Genomic DNA, 24,948 nt, shown 5'->3' with positions numbered 1-24,948 from the left:
TAGTAAAGAAGATACGACGTGGTCACCATTGAAACATTCTGAGCACCAGTACAGACAACGGGGCATGTTGGAGGGCAAACCGCTCATTGGCCAGTTTCTCCTCAGCCTTGCCAAAGTGGAGACTCCTGAATGTGGATGTCCACGATGTCATGGTCTTTGTCACTTCACCAGCTGCTCACTCTTCTGTGTACTACTCATTCTTTGTTCTGAAAATGGGTAACTCGTCCTCTAAAGTCGCCAGAGCTACTGGCTCTGCAGCTCGTCGGAAATACCCCTCCACCCCTACCATGCTCAACTCGGGCACCGTGCCTTTACCAGAAGACGCTCCCATCAAGCCCACTCCCGCGGCGCCGGTCAGACCCAACGTCAACGCCGCCCCTCCCTCAGATCAGAGAGTCGAGCATGTCGAGCTCGACGCGAGAGATCCGCAATTCGGCTCAGCGTTACGTCAAGTCGGCGCCGCAAGACCCATCACGGAAAGAAAACCCAATGAGGAGTATTTCCCTACCTCAAGCCAGCCTATGCACTCTGGCCCGAATATCTTCCCGTCACAGCCAAACAATCCAGCCGTGTTGCTTGTCCAAGCACGACAGAGGATCCTACGACAGTGGGAGTCGGAGCTGGAGGATCAGGGGCGGCCGAGCTTTGCTGGCAGGACGCTTATGAGCGCACAAGAGATCAGACAGGCTCTGACTTCGAGGGACGACGCGGGAAAATCTCCGGGCGACGTGGAGAGACAAATGAGGCTCAAGCCAGGCGTGTTGGATCAGTTGGTGGCTAAGGGCGTTGTGGCGAATGTCTGAGCAGCACACTTTGAGAAGAGACAGCTTGTGAAGGGCAGTTTCCACAATCCAGTTCATGGTCGCGAGATTGTTGGATTTCTCTAACTAAGAATGGTTGCGAGGGACAATTCTGTGCCAGACACGATTGATCATCGACCAACAGCCAGTTCAGGGTCGGGAAGCATCAGACCCAGGACCATCGTTCCACAGTACCACGGTTCGTTTTGTCATACGACATCCGCTGCCGATAGGTGGTTTGCGGCAGCTCACTTGTAGTGGCCCGCAAGACTAAGATCATCCGCGGCCAGAACGACACTGATACCGTCACCCTTCCAGTATATCTACAGATCTCCACATGCGTCCAGGATGGCGACTCTTCAATCAAATCGACCAGGACATATCTCGCGAGCTCACTGGCGCACCATGATCCAGAGTGGTCTCTTGTTGACCCATGAGGCAAAATTCAATATGGCCACGACTGTAGAGCTTTCTCACAGATTTCATTCACATTCACTACTCGAGGAAAAGAACAAGGTATCTCTCCGCCATGGCCACTTCGACACCCGACCTCAAGGGGCCCATCATATGAATATATATCATTATTACGACATCTCGGCAGATGGGTTTCCCAATCATCTTAAAGGAGAAGCACTCTAAGGCGTCGATGTTCAACCGCCTTCTTTGATGCAGTAGCGAGGAGCGAGGTGGACATGGCTAGCGGGCAGTGCAAGAAGTTGAAGAATGACGTCTCCATGGCTAGACGTCGTTTGGCACGGATGATCTTTGTGCTATTGCTGGAGGAGTAAGACACATGTTGGGTGGAAACCGTTTACCAGAGTGTTTTTGACAGAACAAAGGTCCCGAGGTGCCGCTTCTTGATTGCTTTGTGTTATGCTGTCGCAGAAAGACTCTTTCTTTTGTTACATTCCATTGAATCACGGTCCTCAAAGGGCATTGTTCGGATCAAGGAATCATTGTTCTTCGCTGCCACTACCGGGTCAGTCTCTTTGTGCTTCAAAAATATCATAAGGCGAGGCATTGCAGCTCAGAATCAAGGCAAGCAACAAATATAAATATCTTCCAGCCATACACTGTTTTCAGCAGGCACCAAACAAGAAGAGCAAGTCTTGCCCCCCAAAAAACAAACCATATTAACCACCATGCCAGGCTCAAGCTCGGGAAAGAGAAGACTCCCGTTGACGTTCGGGGTCGAAATCGAATTCCTTTTCGGAATCAGACGAGACCTCGAACGATATCCAGAATATTGGTGGTTACAAGTTCAGAATCTCCGTAACAACAAGCCCTTCAAACTCAACCTGGAAGTCATCAATCAGGAGATTCAGGATTCCGACAGATCAGCTGGTCTCCTTCAAGCCAGGACGATTATAGAGAATCATGGCGGGGAACTTTGGGTCGACAGCAAAACCACGCCTTATGCTGACTGCTTTGACAAATTCAGCTACTGGATGATTGTGCCAGAGGAGGCTGTTCTGGATCCCAGGGACCCTTCCGAGCTCTTCCAGTGGTCTAATGGAGCCCTGATAGTGCAACGAGAGAGTCAAATCTTCGATGAATGGGATTGGACTGGCCTTGAACTCGTCTCCCCGGCCCTCCCCGTCCCCGACTTGGACCAGAATCGACCGAACGGGTTGGTAGAGCTCACCGGCTACCTCAACTTGATGATAGCTGACCAGTCTCCCACAGTACCCTATGTCTTCATGGCTAACCCCAGAAACGCCTCTGTCCACGTGCATATCGGCATGCAGCCGGAACCAGAAGGACAGGTAGACTTCCCTCCGGACTTTATTCGCCATCTTGCCTGGCTTTGCTTAGCATTTGAGGATACCATCACTCTCCTCCACCATCCCGAACGACACTCGTACCCAGAAAGCAAGAGTCGTAGCTATGCCAACTCGAATCGGAAGTACTTGCATGCCGAGGGTGCATCGCACCGCGTCCACTGCTGTCACCTGGGCAAGCCATTCTCTGCCGAAGACACATTCATGAAGATTTTCGACTACGAAAACTGGGATGAGGACGAGGATGATAACATCTTTCCCTTGCTTCGAGCACTATCGTCCAAGAAGCTCACGTTTCGCGAGGGGAACCTTGACATGGCTGACTTCAATCGGTTCCTTTTCGTCAACTTTGAGAATCTAGCAATTGCCATGGTGACCTCGGACCATTCCAAGAAAACAATCGAATTTCGGCAGCATCATGGCACGCTCTCGGCTCGTGAGATCAACGAATGGATCGTCTTTCTTACGGCGCTGGTCCGAGCTGGGGAACGATTCGAGTCGCTAACGCCGGACGGCGATGCGGCCGTGCCTCCGACGCTGATGGCGAAGCTCATGAAGAAGTACAAGGATCCCAAGCAACGGGATCGAGCTCTCGATGAAGCGAAGAAGTACACTCAAATTTGGCAACAGGACCGACGCTCGTTGAAGCAATTGTTTGATATGCTTGAATTACCTGTCCATCGGAGGAACTACTGGTGGCAGAGGGCCAAGCAGGTCAGAGCCGAGCTCCACGAGCACTGGTCAGGTAAGTCTCAGTCCACTTGTGACGACATTGATTGTGCTAACATGCCTATTAGGGATTGCGAAGGCTGGGAGGAAGGTGAATTAGATGAACCCCCTTGGGACGGAGCTGACGACGATGCTGAGTACGAGGAAGACGACATCATCAACGCCGCAAACGAGGTTGACATGGAAGTCGACGAAAGTGTCCCCATGGACATCGACAGTGACGTGCCAGAACCAGAGGACTCGATTCCTCGGCTCGACACATTGATGACATCGAGCCCAGTCAAGGACGATGCCGACGATGTGCCTATGGAGATTGACGATGATATCCCTTCTCCGGTCTAACAACAGCTGCATAGAAACACAGTCTCAGAATGTTATGTCGAAGTCGTCTATCCCCCATCAGTATGCCAGGCTAACGGTGGTAAAGCAAAGAGGATGTTAATGATGAGGACATCAATACGAGGTATGGTAATAATCGAGGTAAATCAACATAAAACATTCGTTCCCATCTCAGAGGTTTTTATCTGCATGTTCAGCTTTCGCCGTGGCTCGTCAAACCTAGCGCATGTCTGATTCTGCGTTCATCTCTCCCCAGTGCTTCATGATTCTTAGCTAGTCGCCTACATGGACACGATCTGAGCTGTAGGATCTTCATCAGTAGCATTCTACCCTACCCCAATCAAGTGCTCAACAGCAACGTACGTCGTAGTTCGTTCTCACTCATCCCGAAATTTTGAAGATGCCCTTCTCCTCACCTCCCTTCCCTTGCCTTGCTGTGCCACCCGCGTCCTTTTCTTTCCTGACCACCGTGCTTTGTTGAGACCCTCAAATCACAATTTCGCCTTCTGACCCTTCCCTTCTGCCTCCAGAATACCCTCAACCTCAATCTCACTCGTACACAGGATCAAGGTATCCTCCAACGCCGGCACACGATATGTCAAATTCACCCCCTGGTAGTCCTCCCCAGCCAACATGTCCGCGAAATGCAACACGGAGGGATAACTCGCCAGCGCAAACTCGTCCCATTTCCCGCCGTTCCCGCCGGTCCCGCCATTCCCACTCGCATCGACGACGATATTGCCCACCAGCTTCGCGACCCCGCCACGTCGCTTGCCGATTGACTCGGCAAACGCGGCGCCGTACTTCAAATACGACGGCTTCATCCCCTCCTTGAAGGCGAGCAGATTGAGCATCGAAAGCGGGGAGCTGCCCGCGCGGGTTTTGCGGAACGAAGTCGCCCATTCGAGGAGACCAGGCGACAGTTCGAGCGTCTGCGAGGTGGTGCCCACGCGCGGTTTGCCCAACGAACCCGTCAAGGCGGGGATGGCCTCCGGCTTGGGATGCAGGAGGTGGTCGTTCGTGCGGGCAAAGTCCGCGGTCAGGCGCGACGGGATCCCCGCCACGGAGGTCCAGTGGTCCAGCACGTCGCTGGTCAGGGACGCGGGGAGGGGATCCGTGCCCAGCAGGATGAGAAGCAGCGTCCACGGAGATTTGGGGTTCAAGAGACGTTGGGCGTCGATGGTCGTGGGGGTAATGATCCAGCGGATGACTTTGGAGGTGATGAGGATTTTGGATCGTGGGACGGAGTTATAGAGAGTGTGAAGATAGGAGGGGAGTGATGTTGAGGGTGACAGGGCGAGGAGGTGGATAGTAGCGAGGGGCATTGTGGCTGATGTAGACGTGGATATAGACGTGGATATAGACGTGGATATAGACGTGGATATAGACGTGGTGGAGGTGGATATGGAAAGATATCGTTACCAGGGATCTTGTAATTGACTCTGGATTACATGCCCATCAAATGATGCTTGAACAGCAGCATCCGAGGCCCCAGACCGAGTGATACAAGAGAGGATGAGATAATAGTAATCCTAAAACTTACCTATCCTTCTAGTGGGCTCGATCGCACGCCCTTGAACGTTGATGGCCATGATGCCTCGGCGAACTCGGCCCGCGAGCAGCTCGGATGTGGAGAAAAAGCGGGCGAGGCTGCACTACAAGGCTGAACAATCTTATCGTATCTTATCTTATCCGAAGAACATCTTTTTTCACAACTCCGCCTTTGCATGAGACAGACATTTATTTACAGCGTTGCAAGGACGCACGCGTACTATGTATACACCAATGGTATCTTCAATTCTAGCGTCAAACCCAGCGGTATACCCAATCTGCCTTGATTTGCGCTAATACCATATTCTTCGCGCCGGACTTCGGACCTTTTCTGGTCCCTCAAAGCTAAGCTCGACTCGACTCGACGGAATTCGACTCGACCCAAGAAACGTCGACACTCCCTTATTTTTAGCCGCGCCACTACGTTACGCTGTACCACCCTTTCTGGACTCTACTTACTCTTGAGCCTGCCGCAACAATGTCGTCCGCCGCCGCCGGTCTAACCCCTCTGCCTCCCTATGTCCACCACTCCACGACCCGTCTCACGCACCGCCAAGCACATACCATGCTCGCCAGCTTCCTCGACCGCGCGGAAAACGACGCCGCATACAGACCCGACTCGACACTCACAGAGCGGGGCCCCCAGGCGCTGTCAAGTTCGAGCACGCCGAATTTGACGCTAAGTCACCTGAAGAGAATCCTCAAGGGGATCGAGGGGGAGCGAGTAGGCGGTGGGTTGTTGAAGGCGCTGGACGAGGACGGCCATGCCACGGCAGATGACAATGGAGAAAGGGACAGGGACGTCTTCCCCGACACGAAAGAAGGCACAAGGGGCGTGAAGCGAAGTCTGGCCTTCGACCAGAATGATACGCTTCCGCAGGACGCGTCTGGGACGCCTATATCTAAGAAACCGAAACAAGAACAGAAGCAAAGGCAGGATGTGATTGCCTTGCCGGACGCCGAACGCACAGACGACCCCACCGATGGCGCGATCCTCGAAACTATGCTCGCCGCCGAAGACGAGAGCGAGTGGCAGGACCCGACGCTCTACGCGTTAGGGCGACACGAAGTGAACCACAATGACGCGGCGAGAGGACAAGGTCAAGTCGAAGATGATACCCGCGACGGCCTTTACGCCGGAGGCGGACAGAACGACGTGGGAAGAGAGGATGAGTTGGATCTCGAGGAGTTTGATGCGCGAAATGAGATCGACGAGGCGCGACATCCTGGCGCGGGTTTGAAGCAGCCGAGTGGGCCCGAAGAGGAGAGTCAACTGGTCAGCATCCAGATCGAGGGGACGGGCGAGGTCGTGGACCCGAGGGAGAAACGTGGGAAGAAAGCGAAGAAGGCTAAGGCGGCAAAGAACGCTGATCTCATCCACGCCGAGACCGAGCATGCTGGTCAATCGAGAAATGAGGAGCGAGATGATAAGAAGAGGAAGAAGAAGAAGGCGAATGACACCGGAAAATCACAAGGACAGGGCGCCAAACGCGGCGGCCACAACGAGGACGAGGATGTCGACGTTGACATGGCGGACAGTACGCCCCGGGAGAGAAGCCAAGTTAGCAAGCACGCTGAAGATAAAGAGGCGACATCCCAAGCACTAAGCAAGGACGAGAAGAAGAAGCTGAAGAAGTTGAGACACAAGGACGCAAAGAGGGACAGGGAGGAGGAAAGGCTGAAAAAGAAGACAAAGTGATGAAAAATAGCAGCGTTAAAAGGTGAATGTCTGAGCACTTGGGCATATCAAGAAGAGCTTGTAACATGGCAGAGTCTTCAACGAGGGAAACCCGAGCTTGCGCCTTTATGTCTATCTCTCCACGACGAGTCAGCCTCTCCATGGCTTGAGCGGGACTCCCACCTTCTGCCTCACTTGAACTTCCGAGTGGCTGTTGGAGGACGGTGTCGTGGGCTCGATCTCTGCTTCCGTCTGGCCCGTCAGATTCATAAACACAAGGCTCGTTTACAGACTTCATTGAGACACCGACCCGTGCCTCTCCATGCCGTCCGTCCCACCGCAAGTCGCGATACACCAATGTGCCTGCTTCTTCCCGCGACATTGCGTATCCTGATACGTATTGGATTCGGTCACGAATCACATTTCACATCATAATATAACACACGATGCAAGCCAGAGAGATGGCCGAAGCTTCACAGCTCTCGCTGACTCGCCTTGACCACATCCGCATCCACAACCTCCTCATCCAACTCGACAATCTTCCCATTGGCAGCCTTACCCTCGCCCTTGCTACTCTTCCAGCCCAACGCCGCCAACCTCTCGGCCAAAATCGGATGACTGTAGTGGTAGCTGGCATACATCCAGTCCGCGTCCATGGTACTCAAATTCTGCACCTGCAACTTGATCAAACTCCTGGCAAGCTCGTTCTGGTAGCCCAGGTCTTTGGCGAATTTATCGGCCTCGAATTCGAATTTCCGCGACAGCACATTCATGCCGAGTTTGACGACGGCGTCCATAGGGGCAAGGGCGTCGGAAAACAATATGAAGCCGATTATGATGGGGTGGGTGTTGTGGAAGCCAAAAGAGGAGTACAGGGAGTGGTTGTCGATGAAGACACTGAAGAGCGCGAAGATGTAGAACATGTGGAACTGGTCTCGGTCAATATCAGGAGGGTCACGTGGAGTGAGATTCGTACCTGCGCAATGGCGAATAGCTTGGTTGTGTGCGCCAGGCTCCAGTGGCCCAGCTCATGGCCTAATACTGCAACCACCTCTTGCGGCTCGCTCTTCTCGATCAAGGTGTCGTAGATGACAATGTGTTTCTTCCATGGCAGACCGAAGAAGTAAGCATTGCTATGTGCACTGCGTTTGCTCCCGTCGATCACAAACAGCGATTTCAGCGGGAACTTGAGTCTCTGCGACAGGGCTTCCACTCCAGACTTGAGTTCTCCGGGCTCGAGTGGCGAGAGCTTGTTGAACAGCGGGAGAATGAAGATTGGATAGATGGTGATTGCAAACAGCTGAACCACAATTCCAAACAGCCACAGGTAGTAGAAAAACCTCGTGCCCGTGACCTGAATGATCTTAAGGAACGCGCTGAGGAGCGGTGTCCCCAGGACGACCATCAACGCCTGGCCTTTCAGCATGTCCGTGATCCATAATTTGACGGTCTGCTTGTTGAATCCGAACTTCTCTTCCAACACAAACGTGCTGTAGTACGACAATGGCAAGGACAGAAGCTGTGAGATAAGGCTGAACGTGAAGAAGAAGAGCACTGAATGCGAAATCTCGCCGGAGAAGCGTTCGGGCAAGTAGCGGGTGAGCCAGAGCCCTGTCAAGGACCAGAGCTTGGGCAAGACATCGTATTGGATGAAGAGGACGTTCTGAATTTGCGAGTAGAGGCCGGAGAAGAAGCCAAACTTTGCTTTTGCCCGGCCGTATGCCTGTGCAAAGAAAGGTCAGCATACGCGGAAATGTGGCATTCATGAGCGCCTGGCGCATACTTGACTCTGGTCAAAGACATCTTGCGAGATCTCATCTTCCAATGTCTTTGGTGGTTTCTTCTTTTGCAAGACCTTGTATTGTCTCAAGGAGAGGAGACCCTCGAGAACATATTGACCAAGAGAGAAGCCTAGGATCAATTTCTTCCACGGAAAGCCAGGTCGATCGAGGAAGACTGCAAGCCGCTGTAGGATGGTCACAGTCAGTGAGGGGCCATCACACGGACTTGAAGGGCAGAACGAACACGTGGAAAGTCGCTCAACAACCCCAGTAGAGAAGCCATCTTCCTCCAACAGGATCACAGAGAAGGGAGGAATGCAGGAAGCATGAGATGCGATTGCAGGGCTGTACGAGCATGTGTCCCAAACGAACGCTGGCCAAGTGGGCGGCGTGCCTGCGCAACGCAGCCGAATGCGGCGACGTAGTCCGGCAAGGCTGAGTGGTGTTGCAATTGTAACTCGACTTGTCCTTGCTCGATCATATCGTCTCTTCAAGAGTCCCGTCTAGCAACAAGATAACCGTGCCGGAATCACCGCCACCATGTGTCGAATCTGCGGCCGCGTGGTCAGATGCATTTTTGATAGCATGCCTTCGCGTGTGAAGGTTCACCATGTCCCTAGTCGAAGGTGAGCTAATTCAACCTTGGTATTTCGTCTACTCTACCGAGAACTAACAATTGCCATCCTAGAGCTTTCACCACCGTCAGACGAGTCGCAGCACCACTGTCCAAATCGGCAACTCCAATATTCCACTACTCGTCGGCGCCGACTACCTCCTTAAACCGCGCATTCAGCAACCTCACCCTCTGTTCATATACAACTCAGTCTTCCCTCCCAACAACACTCCTCAGACCGGCCATATCCTCCTCACGCCAACCGTCACGAATAGGCCCTTTGTCGCTACTTGCAGCAAGGTCCTTCTCCACGACTGCGGCTCTACTCGGATATCGGAGAAGAAGCGACACATTCAACCCCTCGCGGCGGGTTCAGAAACGGCGGCATGGATACTTGGCAAGACTGAGATCAAAAGGTGGGAGGGAAGTGCTGAAGCGACGGAAGCTGAAGGGGCGGACTGTGTTGAGCTGGTAGAGCCTCCTGGTCCTTACTCAACTCCACCACTGTGGGCTATGCGTCAATTGTGCCGCACAGTTCTGGCTGTAGAGGGTTCAGTGGACCAGAATTCCGACCTATTTGCAGGGTTATATCATCCCTCTCGGGTCTATATCCGGTTCTATGTCTATCTTTTATGCTTCGACCCCTTTCTCAGCACCATTGGCCTTCTCTTTGAAGTGAGCAAAGCTACTCGATTCAAACTTCGGCTCTTCTGGAACTTCCACAAGTTTACTCGCCTCGGTCTGCATTGGTGTAAGCCCCCACCGTTCAAACATATCCTTGTCCTGCTCCCAGCCGTTGCAATCAGTAGTCAACATTTTCTCGCCGGTGAAGATCGCGTTGGCACCGGCCATGAAACACAGCATTTGCTCCGACTCTGGCATACTGACTCTGCCAGCTGCAATGCGGATGATTGTCTTGGGCATGACCAAGCGAGCAGTAGCGATGCAGCGCACCATGTCTTCCAGCTTTACAGCATCCTGACCGAACATAGGTGTTCCCTTGATCGGCACGAGCTTGTTTACGGGGAATGACTCAGGGTGTTCTGGTAGAGTGGCGAGCGTGTAGATGAGTCCGACGTGGTCGGTCGCCGGTGTCTCTCCTAGACCGAGAATCCCACCACTGCAGACGTGGATGCCTGCTTCTCGCACATTCTCGAGCGTTTGCAAGCGCTCATCGTAGCTTCGTGTGGTGATGACATTGGGGTAGTGTTCTCTTGAGGTGTCAACGTTGTGGTTATATGCTGTTAATCCGGCTTCCTTCAATTCTCGGGCTTGTTGCTTGTCCAGCATGCCTAGGGTCACGCAGGCTTCCATGCCTAGAGCACGGACCCCTTTGACCATTTCAACAATGTTCTTCATTCCCCGCGTTCGGCCGCGCATGTCTCGCCAGGCGGCACCCATGCAGAATCTATTGGAACCATTGGCTTTGGCAACCTTTGCGGCCTCGATGACGGAGTCGACCGTGGACAATTTGGTCGCCTGCAGGTTTGTCTTGTATCGGGAAGACTGGGCACAATAAGAGCAATCTTCTGTGCACCCGCCGGTCTTGATGTTCATAAGTGTACATAATTGCACCGCTGAGGGTTTGTGGAACCGGCGATGGACAGTGCCCTGTGATGCTCGTTAGTAGAAGTCCCGTCCAAGTTCATGTGGACATACCGCAGCGAAAGCCAATTCCATCAGAGGCTTCCGGTGTATTTCAGTAATCTCCTCCTTTGTCCAGTTGTTCCTGGGGTTGCTGGCATTGACTGCCTGGTCGAACACCGACCGACCCTGTGTCGGCGCGGGAGGAGGATTTTGTGAGAGACTGGCAGCGACTCGAGGTACATCGTGCACAATGCTGTAATGGCGCACAGCAGACGCCTTCGAAGAGGCTTTGCGGGCCACGCACCTGCTCATCATTGCCAGCTCCATGGTCACGGGTGGTGAGGACCAGTCGTCCTCGTTTTGGTGGGATGTTGAGTAAAGTCAATAGCTCGCCGAGCAGGAACAATTCAGGAAGTGTTGATTGGTGGGGGCGACTGCTGAGGGGCACGAATCGGCGGAACGGCCTCGAGACCCACTTCAGCCTCGCCCACTTCGAACTCGCTCACTTCGGTTTCATTCCTCGACCTCGGTGCCATATTAGCTAGGCTCTGGATTTGGCTTAATACAATTGTCTGCGCTGATTTTTCGTGGTGAAGGAGTGATGCTGGAGTTGTCTCCAAGTTCTTAATCAAAGCCTCGGATACCACTCGCCGGTGCTGGGCGAGGACATTGTAAGTCTTGAGCACTCAACTGAGGGGAAGGCTTTGGACCGCTTGGCCGAGCGAAATCGCGCCGACAGCCTGGTTTGCAAGATGAACCCGGAGTTGCCAAGCTGGTCTCCTTTGATGGCGTCGGTTTCGAAGGGGAGCAAGAAATCGTCGAACTCGAAGCACTGTCCTACTCATGGGGTCGTCCTGCGTTGTTACGATCCAGAGCTAGGTAGGGATCATGTACGACATATTTCGCAGCTTCAGCGTTTCTCGCGTGGCTAGGCTTCTGCTTCCCCCGGAAGACGTGCTGCTGCTAAATCTTTGGTTGCATGTCCTAGCGATCCCAGGCCTTCGCCGGCCTCGAGAATCCTCGCCACTCAATCGACAGCAAGTTGAATGAGCGGTGCGACATCGCTGCCGCACTTTTGCCTGAGTCAAACTGGTCGCGGAGGCAGTAGGTCTGCCAAGGAGTCCATGCGGCTCAAGACTTGCAAATGTTCTGCGGACCCTATGATCCGTTTTCAATAGTGTCTCAACTGCTCCGAGACACTGATGAGAGCCCCGAGCAGCCTGGTCTCCGGCTCCAGAGACCCTACACAACTCCTTCTCGGCACTTCAAATCCTCAAGGTTGACTTCTGGAGATGTGAATGCTCATTAAGAAGGTATGACCCGGGAAGCCAAATCTGGACAGACTTGCTTCTTGAATCAGGTTTTTTTTTTTGCTGCATTCTGCCCCAAGACAAGATAAATGCCGTCCTTGGTGTGGCAATGGCACATATTCGAAACAACTTGGTTGCCAACAGAGGCCCCAAACCACGCACTGATGTGAAAAGGGCGTTTACAGGTGGAGTATACCAGGCGTCTTCCCCTCATCTATACAATCATTATGGATTGCTCCAACGGCTATCTCAACATCTGGAGATACTGCTTTCCCTAAGGCTAGCCATCAGGTGATCATCGACGATCTGCTGTCTTGGATCCATGACTTGCATAACTCTCCAGCTGACCTCATCTGAAATGACGACAACAGACGAGAGGGACGATTGTACTTTGAGGACTGGTGTAAAAATGACGGTTCGATCGGGCCAAGGCTGTGGGGTCCTTTGGCAAATTTTGATCCTGAAAACCCTCCACACCCTGAGGCCATCTTCAGCAAGCGCTGGCTGAGAAATTCGAGCTCCATTGGTTGGGGGCGCCGCTGCGCCTTTAGGTCGCTGACGAGGCAGGAACACACAGCTCACGCTAGCTACAGCCCTGGAGACTGATGAAAGAATACTCATTTTCATTGGTAAGCCAGCGTTGTCCAGGTGAAGGAAGGCGAGACCATTAAGTGAGTCCACTATGTAAGACCACAGGAATCTAGTCTATTGGCCCTGGCTCTTCGTACAACAAGGCCTAGTGATCAGAAGTCAGGGCAAGTACCACTTCTCAGGGCTGTGTTTGTTCTATGCGGCGACCCTCGGATCATGTCCGCGGCAATTGGCACACCACGGAAAGGGAGTTTGCAGCTCGGTCTCCAAAAGTGCAGAGCAGATCAAGTATCCCATCTGCTGAGGGACGGAGAATTCGAGTTGGTTGTGTCTCGCCATGATTGAAGTATCCGTTCAGTGGGCTAACCCCACAACACCCGAGCTCGGCGTGATTTAAGGGCTATACAGATTCGAGACGGCAAAGTTCCTCAAGACAGGCTCAGCCGATGCGGACTTCAGTTCTCTGCTCTCGGTCATTTGCCTCGGCCAATGGCAGTTGCCAACCAAATTTACGGTCCACGAAATGAAGCCCAGTTGGACACCTGGTCAGCTGTTCGGGTTTCAGTATCAACACGAGCACGCAGTGAACCTGTCGAGTGGAGAAGCCAACCACCAATTCCCTCGTTCCTCGGCACAAGCACTTCCTCTCTGATCACAGTTAAGCGCCACCGAGGGAGATCCTATGATGTGACAGACGGGACTCTGTGCCCAAGGGAGGGAACCATTGAAGATACCCATTGCAAATACCGGTTTGAGCGGCTTGAGTAATCCCTGAAAGGAAGGAAGGGGCATCCAAACAGGGCAGCTGGCGAATGCGTGCAGACACACCGAGTAGCTCAACGAAGTTGACTCTCGTGCGTAGTGATGTCCATGACTGCAGACCACTGGTGTAAAGGTGACACCCATGCGTGCTGCGGATGTGTTTGGCCTGAAAGAAGGTTTTCGGCACCGGCACACGATGGCTGCTCACTTTTCCAAGTACTCTTCGGGAGTGAAGAGCTGACTCGCGAGACGGGTTCCGACCCCTTCCAGTGGGCATAGGAGTCTAGAACTGCCAAGTTGCGCTCATCCTGTGGATACGGCCTGCAGACAATGCATAATGGATCCAAGCACCGCCAGCCATGAAAGAAGAACGGGCTCTGACGCAAAGTTTACGGAAGAACCCACCGTTTGTAATGAAGCTTCGAAGGGAGTGCCAATGGGATATGCCGGCAATGCTGCTGGGATCATCACCGGCAGCTCATATCCTGCATGTCATGAGTTCAGCCCTGCCCACCACTTTCAGCGCTTCAGTTCATGCAAGTGTTTCTCTCACTGGACCCCAGTTAACCTCCCCGATTGGTTCTCCAGTCCGCCAATCGTACCAATCCCGGGGTAACGAACTCGTGGTTTATGACAGCCGAGTGTGCATGTGCGTCATTGTGTTGTGGAGGGGAGACCCATAAGGCTATTCAATGGTGGGCAGTGACAATCTCTCCTCAGCCATGACACGAATCAGAGCTGTCGAAGGCTCTCTGCTTGATATTCATCACAAATCTGGCGCGCATTCCCCGGGAGACTGACCTCCTCCTTCAGCCAGCCGAGAGACTGATTGGGCCATGTGCATGGTTCCCAGAGACAAGGTGCACTTGCCTCATGGTTGGATGATCAAAATCAGTCTGTTGGATTCAAGCGACACTTGCGCGCGCTCTTCTGGGACAGAACCACCGCAGAGGGATGTCATGGAAGAGAAGATCGAGGAGTCCGAACCGACCACTCAGTGAATGGATATGCCATAGCGCCCAACTGGCTAGAGCGGGACGACGATTTGTGGTACCGCGCGCTCAAGGCTGCGAATCCTTCACCTGACCAGTCAGCGCTCTTCACTCTCACCAAGCTGCGACGAATCATAGGACCAATTGAGGTCGTATAGCGCCCAGGTGCGGTGAGTTATAGTGTCATTGAAAACAATCTGCACCGAGCAACAGGGACGGCCAGGTGGCCAGCGGCTTGCCAGCATGATAGATAAATGCGATGGCATGCACAAGAAAATGAGGAGACTTCAGGACATTCACAACACAAGACTCTTTACGTTGCCGTTCTTTCGCCCGGACGACTCGTACTATTGCGCCTTTGGCCTAGGATCGGATGCTTAGAGCGCGTTAACGGTTTGCACAACATCAGAGCAGGTCTCTTCTCGGGCAACGTCGAGTTCAAGCCCTGGCAACATCCAGCCACACCCAGCAACACCAGCTACACCAGCTACACCCAGCTGTACATCCAATCCACCTATCACAGCACTGCTCAAAGAGCTGACCGCAACGCCGGCCAGGCAGAAAGACAAACAAAGCATTCACAGCAGAGCGCGCGTACGCCGAAGGAGCAACCACAATCGAAATCCTGTCTGCCGCCTGCAGTCTCGCTCGCAAGTCACAGGTACAGGCCCAACGAGCGAATCAAGATACGGAGCGAGGTCCCAGCGGCGAAGCTGGAGTGGTGAGAGCAGCTCCGCCACAGCCAATCAAGCGCACGGCGAGCTCAGCCCTCGTCGGCCCCACCAGGCTTCTTCTCCACTTTAGCCGCCAGGCGGCAAGAACGAACGACAAGGGTCGCCTGGGTTGCCCTCAGATTGCCCTCACTCGGCCCTTAGCTCGCCCTCACCTCGCCGGTTTAACGCCCTCCTGTCCCAACTATTCCCTCCACCACTGACAACATCCCATCTGGTTCCTCTGCCTCTCAGTTGCACACACATCGTTGGCCAGCCTTTGGCCCCAGCTGTCAGGCGCCTCAAGTCGTCCACTCTCCTTACGGCACCTCAGCCGTTCCCCGCTGGTCGGTCTCTTCTCACGGATACTCTTTTTGTTACGCGCCAACGGGATCTTGAGTCGTAGATCCCTTGCTCCCACCCGGCCTACGACAATACTACTGCACCTGGCACACGCTTCGGTGACAGAGCAGGTCGCATCCTGGTCAAGTTTGACTGTCCCAGTGCCAGAGGAGCTGCTGCTGCTGTGCACGCTGCTCTCCCAGAAATAGATCGACTATTTTCTCCCGCTGCCTGCTCGACCTGTCCCTTCCACCTCTCCTCCCTCTTCACGGCACGATCCTCTTCCCTACGCTGGTGTCCGTCAGGCCTCTATCACCAGAGCTTCTCCCTCGCTCACTCAACATCTACCTTCACGGCTTGGACAGTTCGACTCTCTCGTTGTCGACACCACCATGCCTTCAATCACTCGTCCGGTCCTCCCACCCCTCCAGACCCCCAAGTCTGCCTCATTCCCATCCGAGATCGTTGGTACGCCGGTCTCATGCGCCTCTGCGGTGATTAAGCAAGAAAATGCGAGCCTGAAGACACCGATCACGCCGCCGGTTGCCTACACAGAGTTTCTCAAAGCCTTGACCCCGTCGCTGGCCAGCCCTCCCCCAAGCGCACTCCAAAGATCACTGTCGGACGAGTCGACATGCACAAGATATTCTATGATCTCGAATGCGTCTACGTCCTCGAGTCTGTCGTCGAGCCGAAGCGAAAGCCACAAGTCTCCTTCCAGCTCCGTTCCACCCACTCCATACAGCCGCAGAACGCCCACGGCGTTGAGACGGCTTCGCATCCCACATTCTCCGGCATTTTCGCCGTCCACCTGTGGACCGTCTCCGCGGACAGCCGTAAGCGGCATGAGTACTGGTGGCATCTATTCACCCTTCTCTCCAGCTGATTGGAATTGCGAGAGCGCGACTCGTCGGTTCTTTGAGGCTCCACGAAGCGCCTGTACCAAACCCGTCAGTGTGCGATCTGTAGTCACGAGAACAGTGACATACAAACGATCACCACCACTGGATCCTGCCCCGAAAGGAAAGAAACGCAAAGTTGAGGCCGCGGAAATGCCTCCTCCTCCCATCACCTCGAAAGATACGACTGTCATCAAAGCGTCCGATTTCCCGTCGACCCTAGTCGATTCGCCTCCAGCAATCTCAACATCCCCCACCTCGTTGACGTTGGCACAACCCGCATCAATCACCACTCCTCCGACCGCTGTCGCTTGAGACACACCTGACCTTCATAGGCGGGCCTTTGAATACAGACTATTAAACATGCCGACAGGGACAGAACACTGAGACTTGTCCCACCAGTTGGGGCGGTTATGGAATTTACGACGGAATCAGCTATCATTTTTGTTGTACATGATACCACTACATCTTTCGGCGATGGCGCTTGGCGTTCAAATGCCGTGAGGCACCAAATCTAGGCGGAAGGAGTTCATCTGGCACGAAAGACAATGTTTCGAAGCTTACGACCTTGCGTGGGGCTCGGCAGGATGGATAGTGTACTGGGTCTCTTACGATCCGCTTGGAGATTTTCAATGGGATACGGGTGGAATTGTGAAAAGCACTTTTGTCTGGCGAAAGGATAAGGAAGGTCTCCGCAGCCGGATTCCGCGATCAGAGCAGGCCAAAGACTCCGGATCCGTGATATTTGGAGGCAATGGCGATGGCTGATTCCCTCCCCACAAGGATGAAGATAAAGCCATAAACAATCAATGACTAAGATACTTCTCCCAAACCATGGATTGTCTATCCCGCTTTTCGTGCCCTATTTCCAACATCAGGAACCTGAGCGCGTCCTCTTTCCCGGCCAAAACACCTTTGGTTGCGAGGACGCAGAAGGCCCGCAGAAAACGTGGCAGCCGGATGTTGAGCCGCCTCTCGTCACAGGATGGCAGGGACGCTATTGGACCACGATTGCTGTTCGATCACCGATCCACTGCAGCGGTTACCAGGCCGGAACCCATTCGATTCGCTCCAGGCAAGGCCGAATTACGTAGGATAGCGCCAGGACCTTTGGAGACGCTGCACACACCGAGGATCCTATGTATAACATCAGCGAATCGAGGCGAAGAGTGAGAAAGCTTCAGCACGGCGTCATTGGTTGGATACCCGCGTGCATCGATAGTTGCGGCCAGCCAGTGGCACGCTCACGGAGAGGCTCTCAGTACTGAGTACACAGTACCTCTCCTCGTACTCGCACCTGAAGACTCCTTCCCACGTTACAAGAGTTACGGATGTCAAAAGTCCTCCAGGGGCGCAAAGCATAAGTGCCGAGGAGCAGCACATGCAACCTGACCGTGAGAGAAGGGGGCATGGCCCAACGCAGGGGTCTGTTGACCGGAGTACCTTAGCCGCAGATATCACGGCGGAAGGTACAGTAGTTCAAAGCACCTGGCGGGTTTGCCGGTCCATTTTGCGATTGACTGTTCTCCTGAAATGGAGCCGGGGACTCTTACTTGGGAGACCGCCGCCGGCGAACCCAACACGGGTTTGGCGGGGTGGTAAGGGAGTACGGAGTAAAGCAGCAGGATATGCGTAATCCTTTCTGCCATGACATCACCCACCAACCGCCGCTGGTGCCACCCCCTTCTCGCGTGTGCCAGCGCAGAGGTCCAGGATTAACTCGTAAGCTCAAAGGCTAAACCCCCAATTTCCCAGGCCCCCTCCCTCCCAAATGTTCTAGCGTGCTTCGAGTTGTCATCCATTGGATGGTGCGACGGCGGAAGGGGAAATCGGAGGCCCCGCTGTACCGCAGCGCTGGAACTGCGCTACACGAGGACGCCGTCTGGTTAGCTGGAGGGCACAGATGGGCCATCCCCTGACGAGTGGGTCCGGCGCTTCCTCGAACACGCGCAGCCACTCGTTTGAGATGACAGTGTCGCTGGCAGGGGGCGATCTCATATTTCTCCAGACCGGTCAGGACGCTGGGGTGGGGCTTCCTTCTCATTTGACGAAACGCAGAGAGAGCGAGAGAGGGAGACCGCGCTCCGTTATTTTTAGCCAGCTGAGCGAGCCAGAGAAGAAGGGCAGAAGATTTTTGACCAATCAGATCAGATGAGTCTCGGTCCTGGCAGTCCTGTGCGAGTTACTGCGTACACTGTGATACTGTACATTGAATGGAGAAACCCGTGCTCAATGATTCTTCAGTAGAGCCGCACACGAGTACGCAGGACCCAGAGGACGAATCCAGCGCTCATCAATGCTTCGTTGGTCCAACCAAGGTTAAGGGACTGCATACACAACAAGCATGGCGGTCAACCCAATGCGCCGCGACCGAAGGAGCCGCATATTAGTTCGTAGTACGCGCAACCTGTATATTTAGAAACCGACGATCAGAGGAAGCGCATCTGCAGTCACGACGGTGAGCATGCAGGCAGGCACGCAGGCAGGCAGGCAGGACAGGCCGCTGAGTCTTTTCTTAGAGACTTCAATGGACCGCTGTTGAAGCTTGTGTGTTCTTTCATTTGAAAGCTAGCCGCAGGACAAGTTCAGCGCTCGACAGCTGGGGTACTGTAGTCCACCAATACCTAAGTACCGCGTTCTGTGTGTCCGTCTAAATTATATGGAGTACCTACTTTCCATAAAGTATGTTGCTGGGGGCTTCTTCAGCTCATGCCAGGCAGTCAAGGTACTCTACATGAGCTTCTCTGGAAATTAATTTAAACAGTGAACTGTTGTCGATCATGGTATTCGAGTCTTCCCAGTCAGTAGTATGCAGCTGGCGGTCAGTCGAGTCTGTTAGTCAGTGGACCGACCGTGTTGTTCTTCACGATCATACTGACCTTCTCCAGTGTGACCTGCGAGTGAATGATATATATATATATAGATATAGCGTTACTACGTGCATGTACAGGGTTCTATAATGCATCGACCGCTACACTACGGAGTATTATCCGGTACGCAGCATCAGCATCCCTGTTGCAGTATTGCGGTATACAGTTACTCCATACGGATGCCAGTAACTACACCTCCATCAGCCACTCACTCGCTCACCAACTCAATCACACTCACCTACCCACTCACTTGCTCACACCTTCGTAGTATTAAAGACATAGCCCTCAAACACGGCCATGACTTTGACACTGTCGTAAAATCCCGTGACCTCGACGATCTTGCGCTCCCCGTCGTCCCCGTCGACCTCGGTCCTCATCAACCACGCATACTGCATGTCATAGTTGGCGCCGTTCTTGCCGTACACGCCCTCACTTCGCCAGTTGACGACGGCCCAGTCGCCGTCGGCGAAGATATGCTCGACGATCGGCACGGGCAGCGTCACCAGCACGTCGCGCAGCGGGGTCAGCACCCTGTCCACGTACGTCTGCTTGCCGTCGTACGTGCCCGCGATCGGACTGCTCCCCGTGACGGTCCAGACCAGGTCGTCCGAGAGGGCGGCTGCGAAGGAGGCTCCGAAGTTGTCGAGCGCCACGGCCGTGAAGAGCGACTCGACAAAGGACCGCGTCGATTCCGTCGTCGAGTCGGTGCACTTGTGTGACGGTGAGGGGTGCGCTTCGGCCATCATCCTCGTCATGAGCCCCGAACGTGGTGGTGCGCCGAAATGTTTGTGATGGTGAGTGCCGAGGTCAGGGTGATAAGAGTTGTGGTGGCTGTCGCTGAAGACCGAGGACCAGCACGACAGGCCAATGAGTACGAGGGAGATGGTTGCAAGGTGGCGGAGCGGGACCAGCGTCGGCATCTGCATGGTTTGTGACAAAGTACGGAGTAATGTGTGCTATGTGCTGTGTACCGTGCAACAATGGTACACCGGTCGGTCCAGTCTCTCTTGGCTGGTGTATGTTCGCAGCAGTATCCGGAACCAGAAGATCACAGCAGTAAGTACAGATACATACTGTAGGATGAAGTCCCTTTCCAATGATGTGGGAGAGCTTCAGCCCACCACCAGTTATATATCCATGCCTTTTCTGCTTCTCTGCTTCTTCTCGTGCATATTCTTCCCCATCTTCGCTTAATGGTTTGTTTCCATCGGGTTCATCTTCACGTCCGCTCTTGTGCCACGTGTTGTGTTGGCCAGCGAAGCATCCTCGACGACTTGCCGAAAGCTCCTGCGTGCATTAGGCGCAGCGCTACTGCGCTGAGATGAAAGTGGTCATCAACACTTACCCCTCGGCAAACGGAGAGGCGGGCACATACACATCTAGGGTGAGAAAGGGCACGGAGTTGAGGTGAGAAGAGAGTAAATCAACAAAGGATTGTTACCTTGGACCCGAACACTTGACGACGACACCGCGAGCTTGAATGCAGCGGTGAAGTACATGTACATATCAGGTGCGCGGGTGAGTAATTAGGAAGTGAACAGGTGAGTGATGGAGATGACCGACACCGAAGATGGGGAGATGTGGTCTCGGCCTTTTTCACACCGCTTCAAACGACAAATTCCCGAGGCTGTTCGTCTTCGTCGGGGTACCTGCGTCGGTGCTGCATCGCCAGGCCTTTAGCTAATGGAGGGCTTGCTGAAGAAATGGTAGAGGAGCGATGGAGGCGGACAGAAATCGGTAAACCTCAGCGGTGCCTTGCGAGACGGTTCAAGTATGTACTGTGTTTCTGTCGCTATCATGCTGCGCACATATCTGCTCGTGAATCTGTTCGTCCACCCTATGCTGTCTGTCTCTTAAGTATTCCCGGCGGTGATTGAGGCTCGGACGTGTGCCTAACAGGAACAGTACCAGGTATGCATTGGATGCACACGTCCTGTGGTGGTCAAGTTAGTTCTCAAAGCATCTCGAAACTCAAGAATGTCACCGAGAAATTCAATTCAAAGGCACCGAAATCACTAGTATTATAAAACACAAAAGGCGCTTTGGGTTATATGCCTTCGAGCTGAAGAATCCTAGCGTGGACGAACGCAGGAAGAATTGGACGAGGGCGCATCACTGCCAGCACCACCATCGTCTATACCGCGTGAGATTGCGCCTGTATTTTCGGCCAACTCTCTCACACTCAGACATCACTTCTAGTGCCAAATGAAGCAGAGGTTTCCCTAAGTGAGTGGATTGGTGATGGCGAACATACCGACGCGCTGAGCCATTCAAGTGGCGCCGACCTGGACGGTCTTGTATCTGCTTTGATGATATTGGCACCAGTATCAGGTTGTCCAAGCGATCATCAACAGTCGCGTTGCAGCCAGCCTTTCAATCATAGAACCCTTGCTGTTGCGTACAAGTCTCTGCCAATTACTGCAAGACGGGGTATACGTCTATCGCTGGATAATGTGAGCTGAGCGTTCGATAATCCAATGATATTAGTTCAGTATCAAGCGTTGAGCATTAAACGGGAATGAACTTTGGCTAAACATGCGACTCGGATACCATCAGATAGGAATGGCCCTCATCACTCCAGAGCCCGGGAAGAATATCCATCACAGTCGGAGTCTTCTCGCTGGTGGAAGTGTAACTGAAGCGTTGTGAACACAAGACCCTGAGAGCAATATCTTTCTGGATGTCGATCAGTATTCAGTGATAGCTGAGCCGGGATAAAGGCAAAAAGAGTGCCAGTCGCTCCTCCATGGGCCCGGCTAGAAATATCACATCTTGCATGCACCCCGACGATGAAGCCGCCGCTCGCTCACAGATAAATATCCAGACACAGTCGTCAGGACACAAGGATGGACATCTCCGATAGGCGAACATTCACGGGAAACGGGTACGAGTACGTTCAATGGATGGTGGGGGAAAGCAATCTCGGCTTCGGATAAATACAGCTTCCGGCTTGGCAGCCTTATCGCTATCAGCCGCAGCGCATTCGCATTCGCTCGTTCCAACGAGGCACATGTGCGCCTACTACCTAGACCCCGGCGTCGCCGCAACCTACGAGGTACAATCTGGCGTTTTTGATCCTTCGTTCGTATGACATAAGATTGCCTTCTTGCGTGGTACTCCGGTCGATATTTTACTTCCCGCGGACGGAATCATCTTGCGCCGCGCCCAGTTTGTTGGTATACTCGGTGCGCCATTGTGTTGGATGTACTCAAGTTCAACACGCGAGCAACCCAGATTGTCTGTCCTGGGTGTCGTCTTGGCCGGCTGTTCTACGAAGCATATCACAGTGCTGTGCACTTGATTGGGTTTCCGTTGGGTCCTTCAGTTCCAAGCTCTACTTGGATCATACCCGAATTCGCAACTACGTACCTGTTCCGAGCTTCAACTCGAGATCAAGATGCCTTCGGTCTCTTTCGCGACCTTTCTTATTATCTGCCGTAAGTGCTTCGGGATTCTGGGAGCGACATGTGTGAGGGTACCGGACTGACAGAATCATCCTACAGCCACCTCATTCTTCCTGGGCATCCTCTTCTCGCTCTTCCCTTACGACTACCCGCTACTGTGGTCCTCGCTGCCTACACCGGCGTCGCACTTTGACGCCATCGAAGCGCATCTAAAATTGCTGCACAATGCGCCGAATCTAATCGTGCGCATCTTGCACATCATGCTGGGCATGGGCCTCCTCGGCCTGATCATCAAGCTCTACAAGCCGAGTGAGTCGAATATGCTCTTCGACGGCGGCAGTCTGGTGCTCTACATGGTCGCGGTGATCGTGTACATTGCGAACATTGTCAAAGGGCTGAGGATCGTCAGCGAGGGCAGCTATGGGCTGGGCTTTGAGCAGTTGACGCAGGATGAGCTTGACGATGTGAATACCAGGGGCTATGACGTGAACACTGGGGATAGTGTGCTCGGGCGGGAAGACAATCTGAAGGTCCTGGCCGCGAGTAATACGATTTTGGCGCTGGTGCTGGTCGGCGTACTGGTCCTTCAGGTTGGCCAGTGGTACGCGGACAGGACGGACGAGAACGCGCTGAAGGCGTTCCAGGAGAAGGAGAAGGCAGAGCGGGAGAAGAAGGAGCAGGAAGGGTCGAGTCCCACGGTGAAGAGGTCGAGTAGTGGGAAAGAGGGGAAGAAGACGAAATGAGACAGGGTATAGGAGGCTTTATTTTAGGACTCTGAGTTGAGAGGTGTGATGACTCTGTAAATGAAAACCGTGCTCACTGCTGGATATCTCATCACTTGGTCGGAAAGAGGTACGCTTTCGTGCACCGTCGCCGTCTCTCCCGTCTGGGTCTGGGGGCTCCATCAGTTCGAGATCTCATGCGCGGCCTGTTAACATTTCAGCCTCAACACCGCGGGCATTGATGCTGTTTTGCGGAGGCGTCGCATCGTCCGTTGAAAGGCGATTTCAGAGTATCGCCCATCATGATGCTTCGACGCGTGCACTGTCCTCTATGCAGTCCACTCACTCACGGTTCGTTACACGAGCAGCGAGGTGGAAATGAACCCCGATCCGAGCCGATGTGATTGGCTGGGATGCGGCATCGGCGTCGACTGCGGCCAGCCTGCATCATCTTCCTTCCAACCGGATTGCGCATATTATCAGATCTCAGTGAACGTCTAGCACGCAGTACAGTTGTATTCGTTGTCACCGATAGATCACGATGCCCTCCATGACCGGCTCCAAACCCGTGGCCGAAATACCTAGGTTCTTACTGCCTCGTTTGACGTGGCAGCCGGTGTCGCATGCCCGGCCTTCAACTCAGACACTTACGCCACGACTTCCTATCTACGAGACAGTCAGAGCGCCCTCTTTCACAACTGCTTCCAAGCCGCGGCCAATATACACCAGTAACAAGGCGTCCCGGAGCCCGCATCCTAGAGCACTTGCTGCTCGCTCAAAAAGACCTCGAGCCCTGGACCAACCACTCCCGGCAGACTCGTCGCCCATCCGCCACAATGGTGTCTACGTCGCCGCGTACAAGCCTGCTCGGAAAGCATTCTCGACGACGGCCGTGCAGCGCAAAGCCCACCACTTTGACACCTTGAAATTCGTGCAAAGACTCAAGGACGAAGGGTTCACAGAAGACCAGGCCGTGGCCATGATGCGCGTTCTGAACGATGTGATAGAAGAGTCCATCCAGAACCTCACGCGGACCATGGTCTTGAAGGAAGACGCCGAGCGAAGCACATATACCCAAAAAGTTGATTTTGCCAAACTGCGCAGCGAACTGTCCAATGCCGACAGTACCGAAGCGCAGTTGACCCGGTCGAGCCACGATCGGTTGACCAGTGATTTGGCCAAGCTAAATTCGAGGCTGCGGGACGAAATCAGCCGCACGCAGGCCAGCGTTCGCCTGGACTTGAATCTTGAGAAGGGCAGGATTCGCGAAGAAGCCAACGGGCAGGAGATGCGGATCAAGGAGACGGAAGCGCGGATCGAGCAGGAGGTCGCCTCGCTCAGAGAACGAGTCGAGGCCGTCAAGTTCTCGACCCTGCAGTGGCTCATGTGAGTACATATCCGTTTGGGGGCATTCGTTTCGGCACCCACAAATCCACAAGCATACTGACGCATATTATAGGGGTGTCTGCACCGGCACGGCGGCTCTT

At 53.8% G+C, this 24,948-nt stretch overlaps 10 protein-coding genes across 10 annotated transcripts; 6 read left to right on the top strand and 4 right to left on the bottom strand.

Annotated features, from left to right (window-relative positions):
- Positions 1-212: 212 nt before the first annotated feature.
- On the top strand, positions 213-803 carry G647_10024 (uncharacterized protein; the record flags this gene model as incomplete). Its single annotated transcript, XM_008726016.1, has 1 exon — positions 213-803. The coding sequence occupies one exon, from the start codon at positions 213-215 to the stop codon at positions 801-803; it is 591 nt and encodes a 196-aa protein (XP_008724238.1).
- A 1,139-nt stretch (positions 804-1,942) lies between these two features.
- On the top strand, positions 1,943-3,652 carry G647_10023 (uncharacterized protein; the record flags this gene model as incomplete). The annotated part of the gene is made up of 2 exons (XM_008726015.1): positions 1,943-3,326; positions 3,390-3,652. 2 exons carry the CDS (start codon positions 1,943-1,945, stop codon positions 3,650-3,652), a joined length of 1,647 nt encoding a protein of 548 aa, XP_008724237.1.
- Positions 3,653-4,140: 488 nt separating this feature from the next.
- Positions 4,141-4,974, bottom strand: G647_10022 (uncharacterized protein; the record flags this gene model as incomplete). Its single annotated transcript, XM_008726014.1, has 1 exon — positions 4,141-4,974. One exon carries the CDS (start codon positions 4,972-4,974, stop codon positions 4,141-4,143), a length of 834 nt encoding a protein of 277 aa, XP_008724236.1.
- A 704-nt stretch (positions 4,975-5,678) lies between these two features.
- Positions 5,679-6,899, top strand: G647_10021 (uncharacterized protein; the record flags this gene model as incomplete). Its single annotated transcript, XM_008726013.1, has 1 exon — positions 5,679-6,899. The coding sequence occupies one exon, from the start codon at positions 5,679-5,681 to the stop codon at positions 6,897-6,899; it is 1,221 nt and encodes a 406-aa protein (XP_008724235.1).
- A 452-nt stretch (positions 6,900-7,351) lies between these two features.
- G647_10020 (uncharacterized protein) lies at positions 7,352-8,942 on the bottom strand (the record flags this gene model as incomplete). Its single annotated transcript, XM_008726012.1, has 4 exons — positions 7,352-7,807; positions 7,855-8,601; positions 8,662-8,844; positions 8,904-8,942. The coding sequence occupies 4 exons, from the start codon at positions 8,940-8,942 to the stop codon at positions 7,352-7,354; spliced, it is 1,425 nt and encodes a 474-aa protein (XP_008724234.1).
- A 960-nt stretch (positions 8,943-9,902) lies between these two features.
- G647_10019 (biotin synthase) lies at positions 9,903-11,186 on the bottom strand (the record flags this gene model as incomplete). Its single annotated transcript, XM_008726011.1, has 2 exons — positions 9,903-10,883; positions 10,932-11,186. 2 exons carry the CDS (start codon positions 11,184-11,186, stop codon positions 9,903-9,905), a joined length of 1,236 nt encoding a protein of 411 aa, XP_008724233.1.
- A 4,772-nt stretch (positions 11,187-15,958) lies between these two features.
- Positions 15,959-16,780, top strand: G647_10018 (uncharacterized protein; the record flags this gene model as incomplete). Its single annotated transcript, XM_008726010.1, has 1 exon — positions 15,959-16,780. One exon carries the CDS (start codon positions 15,959-15,961, stop codon positions 16,778-16,780), a length of 822 nt encoding a protein of 273 aa, XP_008724232.1.
- Positions 16,781-19,589: 2,809 nt separating this feature from the next.
- On the bottom strand, positions 19,590-20,078 carry G647_10017 (uncharacterized protein; the record flags this gene model as incomplete). Its single annotated transcript, XM_008726009.1, has 1 exon — positions 19,590-20,078. The coding sequence occupies one exon, from the start codon at positions 20,076-20,078 to the stop codon at positions 19,590-19,592; it is 489 nt and encodes a 162-aa protein (XP_008724231.1).
- A 2,654-nt stretch (positions 20,079-22,732) lies between these two features.
- Positions 22,733-23,482, top strand: G647_10016 (uncharacterized protein; the record flags this gene model as incomplete). Its single annotated transcript, XM_008726008.1, has 2 exons — positions 22,733-22,772; positions 22,839-23,482. The coding sequence occupies 2 exons, from the start codon at positions 22,733-22,735 to the stop codon at positions 23,480-23,482; spliced, it is 684 nt and encodes a 227-aa protein (XP_008724230.1).
- A 529-nt stretch (positions 23,483-24,011) lies between these two features.
- Positions 24,012-24,851, top strand: G647_10015 (uncharacterized protein; the record flags this gene model as incomplete). The annotated part of the gene is made up of 1 exon (XM_008726007.1): positions 24,012-24,851. One exon carries the CDS (start codon positions 24,012-24,014, stop codon positions 24,849-24,851), a length of 840 nt encoding a protein of 279 aa, XP_008724229.1.
- Between the last annotated feature and the right edge of the window lie 97 nt (positions 24,852-24,948).

Source organism: Cladophialophora carrionii (genome assembly GCF_000365165.1).
Source record: "Cladophialophora carrionii CBS 160.54 unplaced genomic scaffold supercont1.12, whole genome shotgun sequence".
Taxonomy (NCBI): Eukaryota; Fungi; Ascomycota; class Eurotiomycetes; order Chaetothyriales; family Herpotrichiellaceae; genus Cladophialophora; species Cladophialophora carrionii.
The sequence above is the reverse complement of the archived record's forward strand: the minus strand, read 5'-3'. Positions and strand labels throughout refer to the sequence as shown.